The sequence below is a fragment of the Schistocerca gregaria genome, chromosome 6 (genome assembly GCF_023897955.1).
Source record: "Schistocerca gregaria isolate iqSchGreg1 chromosome 6, iqSchGreg1.2, whole genome shotgun sequence".
Taxonomy (NCBI): domain Eukaryota; kingdom Metazoa; phylum Arthropoda; class Insecta; order Orthoptera; family Acrididae; genus Schistocerca; species Schistocerca gregaria.
The window spans coordinates 273,172,050-273,184,675 of NC_064925.1; the positions used below are offsets into that span (position 1 = coordinate 273,172,050).

Below are 12,626 nucleotides of genomic sequence, written 5' to 3' on the forward strand. Positions count from 1 at the left end.
GTGAACAGTGCTTTGTTACACCCTATTTGATCTTCTTTAGTTCTCTTCCAGCTCCTCTAAACTATCTTTGTTTTACAGATCTACAGCTACAGCGTTACTCTGCAATTCACACTTATGTGCCTGGCTGAGGGTTCATCGAACTATTGTCATACTACTTCTCTACCATTCAACTCTCAAATAGTGCATGGGAAAAAGGAACACCCAAATCTTTCCGTTTGAGCTCTGATTTCTTGTATTTTAATATGATGATCATTTCTCCCTATGTAGGTGGGTGTCAACAAAATATTTTCGCATTCGGAAGAGAAAGTTGGTGATTGAAATTTCGTAAATAGATCAGCCCACAAAGAAAACCGCCTTTGTTTCAGTGACAGCCACCCCAACTCGTGTATCATATCAGTGTCACTCTCACTCCTGTTGTGCGGTAAAGTATTCGAAATAGTTGGCCAAATTTTGTGTACCAAGGTGCAGGTGCAGATTTAGTTATGGTTGGCCAACTGTCTGAAGCCATTGCCCTAGTCCAGTGGACTGAGTCCACTATCTACATCTGCATTTATATTTACATCTACATCTATACTCTGAAAACCACCATGAGATGCATGGCAGAGGGTACATCCCATTGCACCACTCATTCAGGTATCTTCCTTTCCATTCATGTTTGGAGCACGGGAGAATGATTGTTTCAATGCCTCAGTGTGTGCAATAATTGTTCTGATCTTATCCTCGTGATCCCTAAGTGAGCAATACATAGGGGTTTGTAGTATATTCCTAGAGTCATAATTTAAAGTCTGTTCTTGGAAGTTTGTTAATAGACTTTCTCGAGATACTCATTGATATGGTACTGCTTTTTTTGATCCTGAAATTCTTTCACTTGGTCTGGAATGCCAATGTAGGATCTTAGCCGAGACAGCAGGGCCTCCAGAAATCCTACCCGTGGTGTACTTAGCTGCCAGGGCCTGCAGAATTTTGCACAATACTTCAGCAGTGCTGAACCTTAGAAAAGTTTTAGGGCTAAATGCTTCTAAATTTCAAAGGCCAAGGTCAGAATGACCAGTTTGCTTACAGGTCACATTCGAGCAGGGGCTTAAAGTCTCCAATCATAATCTCAGTATCATGATTCAGCAGTGTCAGTCCCTTTGACACCCATAGTACATTTAGTCTAGGGAGTGAGAGTCACCACATTGCTGTACAGGTTGCTGAGCTGCCCATACGTATTTGTTGCCAGTAAGCCAATTGATCGAAATTGTAGGGCTGCGTATATTAAAAACACCGTAGTGTGAAATTCTGGATTGGTTGTTGGAATCCACCCAGTTGGATCTCTTAATCTTCACTAAGATGTAATTAATAACTCTTCTTTTCTTGGTTGAGCCACCTTTTTCATTTATGATAAAAGGTATAATAAACTATGGAGTGAGAGGGAACATGAAAGTGGTAATAGTGTTCAAATAGTGCGCTTTTTTTTTTTCAGTAGTAAATTAGAAAACTGATTTCAGGGTTATTTTAGCCTTACTGTTTTCAACAATATTTTGAAAAGGATAGATTGCTGCTCCTTGTAGAGATAACACATTTGGTTGGAGACAGGCACAATGAAAAAATCTATTACGCACTGAGCTTTTGGCCAAAGCCTTTTCTCACAAACGAAAATACACACACATTTACACAACAGGCACACCTCATGCACCCATAACCACTGTCTCTGGCTACAATGCGACTGTTGCATTGGACAAAAGCAGCAGTCTGGAGTGGGGTAGAGAAGAGGACAGTTTGCCAAGATGGCAGTAGGATGCCAGCAGCTGGGCTACTTCTTGGGGTGGTGTCTGGAATCTGATTTGCAGTGACCACATGGTGGAAGGCCTCTGCCAATTGTCTGACTCCTCCAATAATAAAATCTTGGCAGTGTGATGCTATCCTAGAAGTCTAACATAACTTCCAAACTCTGCAAGAAGCCTTAGGCACTTCCTAGGACCTCTCTCCCTTGAATCCATTTGCATCCTCACTCCTATGAAACCCTGCACACCCATTTTCTACATGCTCCCCAAAATACATAAACCCCAAAATCTTGGACACCCCATTGTAATTGGTTATTGTGCCCCCACCCGTTTCCATTGAAAAGGATTTCAGCTCTCATTGACCAACACTTCCAATCACTTACCCAAGTTCTAGCCTCCCACATCAAAGATACCAACTACTTCCTTCACCATCCCTACCCCTTTGTATCCTGGATTTGTACTCGTCACTGTTGAGCCAATTGCTATATACCAACATCCCTCATGTCCATTGTCTTTCTGCTATGAACTACAACTTTCCCAATGTCCTTCAGAAACCAAACCCACTACCTCATTTCTCATACAGCTTACTAACTTTGTCCTAACACACAACTATGTCTCCTTTGAAGGGGAGGTATAGAAACAAATCCATGGCATAGCCATGACCACCCACAGGGAAACTTCGTGTGCCGAACTATTTGTGGCCCATCTAGAGAAAACTTACCTAGCCTCCCAAAATGCAGACACCTGTTCTGGTTTGAGTTCATCGAACTGGACGCATGGTCAAGATACCCTGTTCTCATTCCTTCACAACGTCAACACCTTCTCTCCCATCTGTTTCACGTGGTCCTCCTCAACCCAACATTCCTCCTTCCTTGATGGTGACCTCTTCCTCGATTATGGCTCCATCCACACTGCTTTCCACATTAACCACACAAACCACCAACAGTACCTGCATTTTGACATCTGGCATCCGTTCCATGCCAAAAAATTCCTCCTCGACAGACTGGCCACATGGGGACGGTGTATCTGCAGTGACTGGAGCTCCATTGCCCAGTCTGTTGCAAGTCTCGCCAAGGCCTTCACAGAAAGGCACTATCTTCCAAACCTAGTCCAGACCATACCACATCCCCGATCCTCTCACCACCCCCAGGGATCAGCTACAAAGTAGTGTCCCCTTCGCCACTCAATACCATTCCGAACTAGAACAACTGAACCATATTGTTTGCCAGGGCTGTCCTTTATTGTGCCCTGAAATAAGGGAACTCCTACCCAAGGTTCTTACCACCCCTCGTGGTATTTTGGTATTTGGTATTGGTATTTGGTATTTGGTATTTGGTATTTTGTTGCCCACTCAACTTCCACAACATCCTAGTCCATCACCATGCCGCTCCGTCCCAACCCCTTTCCACAGGGATTGTATCCCTGTGGATGTCCCAGATGCAAAACCTGCCTAATCTACCTACTCAGCATTTGCTGTTCTGTTCCTGTCACAGGCTTATCCCCATCAAAAGCTGGGCCACTTGTGAAAGCAACCATGTCATATACCAGCTCTGCTGCAATCATTGCACAGCTTTTTATATTGTTATGACTACTTACTAGCTGTCCATTAGGATGAATGGCCACCACGGAATTGTGTCACAGGGTAGTCCACTTCGCTCTCCCTACACAACTTGCATCTGAACACTTCTTTATTTTAATGGTTGCTTCACAACTCGAACCATCAGGTTTCTTCACCATCAGCTTTTCTGAACTGCACAGATGGGATTTGTCCTTACGATGCATTCTTTGCTTCTGAAATTATTTCTGCCTCAATCTACAGCAACCTATTGTCCCCACACCCTTTATCCAACAGATCCTGTCCCCTCATACCCCCAACCAATTCACATTCCCTCAGCATCATTGTGCATTGCTCTTTGCCAATGCACCCACCAGTGTTTTCCCCTTCCCTGCTTCTGTCCTTTTCCTTTCTCGCCACCCCCCCCCCCTCCCCCCCCTCCCCCCCACCCCCCCAGTTTTTCCACCTGTGCAAAAATGAATTTTCATTCTGAGTACTGGACAAGTACGTCCCTTTGTTCTGAAGATGTCGCCCCCTTAGTTGTGTTATCACCGACTGAGTTGTGTGCTTCATCCATTAGGCTACATAGGTTATTGTTGTAGACTAATGACTTCAGCTGACTGGCAGAAAGTAGTTCATGGGTTAAAGATCAGGTGGCCATAGTGCTGCTGAATGTGGTTGTCACAGTCAGCCTACAAATCTTACCATTCCTTGCTTGAATGATGTGTCACAGCAGGGCATTGATGCAGTGGCACACCATTCATTTTGATACACATTTGTTGACACGCTAGCAGTGTTAGACTGTATCAAATGCTTTTCAATGATGGAGGTATCATCTCAGTCCGTCAGCAGTAGGAAAGGCAGTTCAGCATTTGTAGAAGCTGAGGTGATTTGCTCTATGTGCAAGTTATCACATTCATATTCATGAGGATGAGCCAGAAATTAATCCCCCCCCCTCTCCCCATCATTAAGTTGGTAATACAGTAATCATGAGTTTGGTGCAGTTCCACAAACCACCTACAGCTTACGGCATCACTGTCAAAGTTTTTTGACATACGTAAAGGATCAACTTCTGTAATTGAATGCTTACTGCAGAAGTTGAAATGCCCTGTTGCCTTAGTGAATGGCTGCAGAAGGCAACTGTGGGCATCAATACCGTTAGATAGTGGGTTTGTGACTGTAGAAAAAGTGAAGTGGCAGTTGGCTGATGCGACACAGAGTGGCCAACCAGTGACTGAAGTGACTACACACATCATCCTTCAGTTGGCCGAATCATGGATGATGTCCACTGGCTCACAAAACATGAAATTTGTTACCAGTTATCTGTTGGTAAATGCGGTGTAATAGGCACTGTTGTAAAACTGGGCTATGCAAAGATTTGTGGACACTGGGTACTGAAGATGTTGACCAATCAGAATAAAGGGCCAAACGAAACAACTGCATTCAGTCCCTTGCACCATCAGATTTCCATCTGTTTGGCCCACTCAAAGGAGCTTGTTGGGGGCAACCACTTTGAAGATAAAGGGATCTTGGAAAAACCCTGTGTACTAGTGGCTGAAGAAACAGGATGATGATTTATACTGCACAGGTAAACGTGTGTGTTTCAAGGTGGAAAAGAACTGGGGGCAAAGATTTTGAGAAGTGACAAATTGGCTGTGAATATTGTAGCTCTTCTACGATGATGTGCGATGTACTTTTCTTGAAAAATAAAAAAGTAAAAATAGGAGGCATTACCATCTCACTGATCTTTGGAGCTAGGCACACAAATAATATTAATAATAATAATGATAATAATAACGATAATAATAATTTTAAAAACTTTCTAATTCTGGGAACAGTTTTATGCTGAAATAAAATGATTAGTTTCACTAAGTGAACTGAGGTTACTACATAGAATTCAATCTGAAAACAGTGCCACCTGTATTGATGCAAGCAGCTGACTCTCTGTAAGGATAATACATTCTGCCTTCACACTTCATCAGAAATTGCACAGTGTTGAAATCCATCATTCTTTGTAGTAATAGATTTCACCATTTGGAAGGGCACATTATGCTTGGATGTGTCAATTAATGTGTTGTATACAGTTGACTATGTGTTACATATGTTACAGATACTTCACCATTTGCAGCCTCCGAGTTACTATGACCAAGGCTAAGTTGATATTTAATAGTAATTGCTTGTGTAAGTTACCAGAGATGTGGCTCCATATTTAGAAAAGCTGTTAACATGATGTCTTCTGTGTTGAAGCAACCATCAGTCAATTGTTCAGAAGGCATTTTATTTATCTGCTGTGTTTGGACACTACACTTGTCCCAGTTCCTGGTCATTAGTGGTTTTGGAATTCATCTCTTCCATTTAATTTCCTTGATGTCTTGTCCTCTTAAGTTCTTGAGCTGCTGATAAAAAAAGAGTATGAAATTTTCACACACATTGTTCAGTTACTCTAACAGTATTTAACATTTTTGCCACACTTGTCCAATATTTGTTGTGTAAGGTATGCTCAGTGATCAGCAATCCAAATCTGGTTATTATATTTTGTATGTGCTGAATAATAAGTGATTTAAATGTAAAAGTTCTCTTAAAATGCATTTTTATTGAGGTTTCAACATTGATTTAGAGTTTAGTAACCAAACCGTGTATGGTAACAAGTAATGTCATTTCTCAATTTCAGTGTAGAATGTTCTTTCGTCATTACCTTTCATTGTCTAGTAGCTTCATGTTTGAAATACACAACCCATGAAGTAAATGGTACATTAATAACCTCATCCCCCTGCCCCATCTCTCCCAAGGCTTACTGTGATCAGCTTGTCAGTAAACTTGCGAAGTTTGTTGTAAGAATGAGTCACAGTTTGAAAATATTTATAATATTATGAGAAGGAAACTTGCTACTCACAATATGTTTCACTCCAAAGGTGAGTGAGTAGATACTGTGTGTTTGAATTACACTTATTAAAGTTTATTGTAGCCCAGCTTAAAGTAAATGCCAGTTATATAGCTGTATTTCCCATAAGAAAATATACATCTATTGGCACTCTCTACATTGGTGACTTCTGGCACATAAGAGCCACAGAACAGATAAATAATTGAATATTACTTTTTAATTCCACAGCTGGGCCGTATTTACTTGGACATGCTTAATGTTTACAAAGTGATGAGTGAGAACATAAGTGCAGCTATAGCAGTGCATGGAGAAAGTGTAACTAAGCAACCTCTGATAAAGAGCATGAGGGTAGTGAAAAAGGAAACACTGAAGCTAATTTCAGACTGGATCAGCAGGTCAAATGACCATACTATGGTGAGTGGAGATAAGTGGCCAGATTCAGTCAAAAATAACTTTAATTAGTCTAATACAGTCAAATGCTAGTAACAATTTACCATCAATATGTTGATTCATCATCCAGGTTCTTGAAAACTTCATTCCTCATTTGCTTGATGCTGTGTTGTTGGATTACCAACGGACAGCTGTACCATCTGCAAGAGAACCTGAGGTACTGAGTGCAATGGCCACCATTGTCAATAAATTGGAAGGCCATATTACAAGTGAAGTTCCAAAAATATTTGATGCTGTATTTGAATGTACACTGGAAATGATCAACAAAGACTTTGAAGAGTATCCAGAACATAGGACAAATTTTTTCCTGCTGTTGCAAGTAAGATACTGAAAAATTACAACTCATTTAACTCTTCCTTTTGTGTATCCTTGTTACTATACAACTGACTGATTTTTCCAATGGTTGCAGGCTGTAAATAATCACTGCTTTCCAGCTTTCCTGAGTATACCACCTGCTCAGTTTAAATTGGTGTTAGATTCAATAATTTGGGCATTCAAGCATACCATGAGGAATGTTGCTGACACAGGACTGCAGGTCAGTTATCAGTCAGTGTTTGACAGTTTCTGGTGGTGTTAATTACATATTTACAAATTTAAGAAAGAGGTAAATATAAATCTTATGACAAATGTGAGTTTTGTTTACAGATCTTATATCAGTTACTTCAAAATGTGGAGCAGCATGACCAAGCAGCACAGAGCTTCTACCAGACATATTTCACTGATATTCTACAGCACATTTTTTCAGTAGTTACTGACACATCACATGCTGCAGGTAATAAGACAAAACATATTGCATGCGGGGAAACATGGCACAGGCCAACGAAAAATTTTTTTAAAAAAACTTTTTTTTACTTTGGTAGCTGATTTTTATGAGCTGAATCCAAGTCTAGTCTTAGTTTTTTTGTATCACCTATAGTTTTTGAGTAGTATTGTTTTTATTATATAGAATAAAAATCCTCTGCTACACATTAAACAGGAAAATTAATGAAACACTTTGTTACAACACAAGCATGATTTATATTTACAGTGAGCTACTTAAAACAATGATATGTGTTAATAGAGGTTTCACTTGCCAGCTGGAATTGGTTTGTATTTTCTTTCTCCTTTTTCTTTGAAGTTTCTTGTGTAGCTTTCTCTACAATGAGTCACTTGCTGAACTTCTCGGTGAAGTAACCAACAGTAGCTGCCCATCATGTTGGTGTTCCAGTGGCCTTGGTAGTGTTTTTCCATCACTTTAATGTCCTGGTGGAAACGCTCTCCTTGCTCCTCACTAACATCTCCCACATTGCTCGGGAAGTAATCAAAGTGACTGTTCAAAAAGTGAACTTTCAGGCTCATTAAATATCCTAAACTTTTAAACTTCTTTAACATTGTAGCTATAATAGAAACATATTCTGGGTCTTTTTGATGTACTAAGAACTTGTAATGACTTGCTTGAATGATACCCATGCTTCTTTCTCATTTAAAGTCATTGTGGAATCGAAGTTATCATCAGATATTAATTTTCTAATGTCAAGTCCGACAAAGACGCCTTCTTTTATTTTAGCTTCTGAAAGGTGTGGAAGCTTTTGCCAGAGATACTTCAAACATGGTCCATATTTAGGCAAAGCCATTACAAACTGTTTCATTAGGCCAAACTTTATATGTAGAGGTAGTAGGAGTACTTTTTTTGGGTCCACAAGGTTTTTGCGTAGAATGTTCTTATCACCAGGTTTTAAAAACTCCTTCACAGGCCAATTCTTTCTGCACCAGTGTTGATGCGTAGCTCTACTGTCCTATTCTGTGCAAGAAACGTGGAAATTTGGTAAAGCCACCTTGCTGATAAAGGAGCATGCACGTTACTTTTAGATCGCCACTTATCATCCAACCATGAGCAGAATAGCCTATTTTATTTAGAACTATTTCTAAGTTTTCATAACTGTCTTTCATATATACAGAATGTCCAACAGTTATAGATACATACAAGTTACCATTGTGTAATAAAACAGCCTTTAAGCTAGTTTTGGATGAAAGTATAAACAGCCTCCAGTCTTCCTTTTTGTATTCAATTCCAATCTCATTCATCAGACTTGGAATGTCTGAGCAGTACACGAAATCATCTTCTTGTTGAAAAAACTTGGAAAATTGCTGCTCTCTCTTTCTATACATGTATATGCTGGTTCCAACTGTCAATAAGTTCTTTTATTTTAATCTGGAGCCAAGCAATTCAGCTTTTTATTTCGTTTACTTCAGATTCCTAACCAAATCGTTAAGCTTGGTTTGAGTAAACAATTTGGGCTCTAAAATTTCTGTATTACAATGGAATTCATAATCATCTGGTTCATCTAAATCACATTGTACATCAGGAAATACTTCCGTTGGAATAAAATTTAAATCATCTCGTGGTTCAGGAACCGGCAAATCTACACCATGCCCTACTGGCCGGATGGCGGGTGGAAGGTTAGGGTAGCTTATTACCTTCTTGTTTTTTTTAAAATTATGACCAGTAATATCAACACTGCAAAAGTAGCAATCATCAGAATGATTTCTTGGCTTCCTCCATATCATAGGAACAACAAATATAAAGGCTTTTTCCTCCTTTTTGGACCATTTTCTCAGATTTTCAACATGCACATAACATACCTTATGCGGCGCTCGAGATTTATGTTGATGACCAAGTTTAAATCCAAAGTATGATAGATAAATCTTTTTCACAAAGTCTGTAAAGTTTCTTTGACGTTTTTTAAATCACAAATTCACTACAAATATAAAAAAAACTGTCAACAATGTTTTTATAACCACGATTAGACATTGTACTGAGCACATGTACAGGAAACGGGAAAGAGAGGTTAGGTTGACAGTAAACAAAACACCATCTGTTAACACAAAAAATAGAATCGACTTCTTTTTTTTTCTTCTTTTTTCTTTTTTGCCAGCAAATGTTTTTCGGCAGTGCTACCAATGTCATGTACATTCATTACACCTCATTTTTAATCATTTAACTATATAAAAGCTGTTAAATTCTTTAAGTTACTTACTTTAATACATTTAACTGTAAAATGTGAAGAAATGGTGGGTGATACAGTTTTTTAAGTACCATATTTGGATTTCCCACCCTAAAAAACATAAGAATAAGGTATTATCAGCAAAAAAAGTTTTTCCATTATTGGCCTGTGTTATTAAAACCAAAGAGCAATACCTACCATGATTTAGTGGTGATGGCAACAGTAAAACAGGTTATTCAAATATTTTTTTAAAAAAATGGCACTCTATTATATGTAATAAAGCAATAGAAAATTGTACACAAGGATATTCATTTAAAAACTACTAACTACATATTTACAAGTCTCCCGTATTTTGCTGTATTGTTTACGAAGAAAAATAACTACCAGAATTTTTTAAAACTGTGATTTGGAAGGATGAATACCTACGATACTGTGCAAGAGATATTGAGTAGAAAGTTTATCAGTTAAGGAACTTATGTTGCATGACAACACAAGTTTTGGAGCAGTGATATGTTGTTTGTATTTTCTTTTTAGCTGATCAAATTTGTTGTTTTTAGGTAACTATATTGCTCTAGTAAATATTTTGGGAACAACAAAAATAAGTCATTAGCCATTTACAGACCATGAATCAAGAAGAATGCATAAGAAACAAAAGACAGGCGAGTAATCATCTTCTGGCACTCCACAGCGGATAGAAAATAGCCAGTTAGTGGATGTAACACAAATGGAGTCCATGAAGTGTGTATGGTCATTTACTGTTCCTTATGTAATGTTTTTTTTATTAATAATGTGTCCTAAAGGGTAAGTACCAGAGTTCCAAGTGCTAATAGAAAGCACTGATGCTCAAATCGTTATAGGCACTGAAAGCCGGATATAAGCTTAGCTGAAATTTTTGCGAAGAACCTAAAGGTGTTCCAAAAGGATTGGCTAAACACGGTTGGCGGTGGTATGTTTGTTGCTGTTAGAAGTAGTTTAACTTGTCGCGAAATTGAAGTAGATATTCTGTTGGCACCGGAATAAAATAATAATTGGATCCTTTTACTGACCTCTCAATTCCAATGATACAGTTGCTGAAAGGTTCAAAGAAACCTCGAGTTTGATTTCAAACACGTACCCGACTCATACGGTAATAGTTAGTGATGACTTTAATTTACCTTCGATATGTTGGCGAAAATACATGTTTAATTCCAGAGGTACACACAAAATGTCATCCAAAATTGTGCTAAACACATTCTTTGAAAGTTATTTCAAATAGTAAACGGTTGTGAAAACACACTCGACCTCTCAGCAACAAATAATCCTGAGTTAATAACAAGCATAAAAACTGATACAGGGATTAGTGAACACAGGGTTCTCATAGCGAGATTGAATATTGTAATCCCCAAATCCTCCAAAAATAAGCAAAAAATATGCCTCCTCAAAACAGCAAATAAAAATTTAATGTAAGTGTAGACCAGATGTGGCTTGAATTCAAAGAAATAGCATCGACAGCAATTGAGATTTATACCAAATAAATTAACAGACAACAGAGCTGATCCCCCTTAGTACACAAAACAGGTCACTTTCTGAAATAACGAAACAAACATGCCAGATTTAAACAGACGCAAAATCCCCAAGATTGCCGATCTTTTACAGAAGCTCGAAATTTAGCGCGGACTTCAATGTGAGATGCTTATAACAGTTTCCACAACGAAACTTTGTATCAAAACCTGGTTTGTATGTGATGTATGTTAGCGCCAAGAAACAATCAATGCCTCCTTTGTGCAATAGCAATGGAGATACTATTGAAGACAGTGCTTCCAAAACAGAGTTAATAAACACAGCCTTCCGAAATGTCTTCATAAAAGAAGACGAAGTAAATATTCCAGAATTCAAATCTAGGACAGCTGCCAACATGAGTAACATAGAAGTAAATATCCTCGGAGTAGTGAAGCAACTTAAATCGCTTAATAAAAGAGTCTTCTGGTCCAGAATGTATACCAGTTAGGTTCCTTTTGGGGCATGCTGATGCATTATCTCCATACCTAACAATCATATACAACCATTCACTCGACGAAAGATCCTAGGCATGGCCTTCACCGCAATAGGAAAGGGAAGAGAAAACTGTCTGGGTTGATTGCTGAAAACTTAAGGTGGGACACTGTCACAAGTGGTAAAATACCAGTGGTCACAGGTGTCAGAGGGATGCCTTTTTAAGGATAGGGAAGGGGAATAGAATAAGAGTTTTAAGAGAGACTGGCAGACACACTCAGCTTGTGAAAACATATGAACAGGAGTCAAATTTTAGCATACAGCCTCCATTTAAACAATATTTAACAGAAAGTAATCAGAAACTGCCAGTTCATCTTCACCTAAGCAGTTATAATCCCATTAGTATGCAGTATCAGTTATCTTTATTACACCAGAACATTCCGGGACTCAGAAATAAGGTTGATGAACTACTTGTTTGTATTTATGAACTGACATAATCTGCCTCTCTGAACATCAAGTGACCACTGGTACAGATATGTTAGACATTTCAGGATTTAAGCTAGCTTCCTACTTCTGCAGAGTAGATATGGATGGAGGAGGAGTTTCCACATTTATTAAAAATGGCCATAAATTCAAGAACATTGACATTAATAAATTCTGCTTAGAGCAGCATCTAGAATCATGTGCAACAGAAGTAAGAGTTCCATAACATATCCTATATAATAGTAACTATTTACCGAGCACCTGCAGGAAATTATAATCTATTCATAAATCATCTAGAAGCTCTTTTGGGTTATTTAACAGTAATAAACAAAGAAATTTTGATCGCTGGTGACTTTAATACAGATTTTCTAATTCAATCTTCCAGTAAACATTTACTGCAGTTAGTAATGTTGTCTTTCAATTTAATTCACACTCTAAACCAACTAGGATCACTAAATCCTCAAGGACAGCCATTGATAACATTTTTGTAGACAAATCAAAGGAACAAAATCATATCATAAAACCTGTAATAAATG

General features: G+C 38.5%; 1 protein-coding gene across 2 annotated transcripts in view; it reads left to right on the plus strand.

Moving 5' to 3' along the window:
- The window catches only part of LOC126279057 (exportin-1), a 150,205-nt gene that overhangs the window by 124,871 nt on the left and 12,708 nt on the right, over positions 1–12,626 (plus strand). For both annotated transcript variants that reach the window (XM_049979488.1, XM_049979486.1), the window contains exons 15-18: positions 6,431–6,616; positions 6,723–6,971; positions 7,062–7,187; positions 7,298–7,424. In XM_049979488.1, coding sequence (XP_049835445.1) covers positions 6,431–6,616; positions 6,723–6,971; positions 7,062–7,187; positions 7,298–7,424 — 688 coding nt within the window. The remainder of the gene's footprint in view (positions 1–6,430; positions 6,617–6,722; positions 6,972–7,061; positions 7,188–7,297; positions 7,425–12,626) is intronic.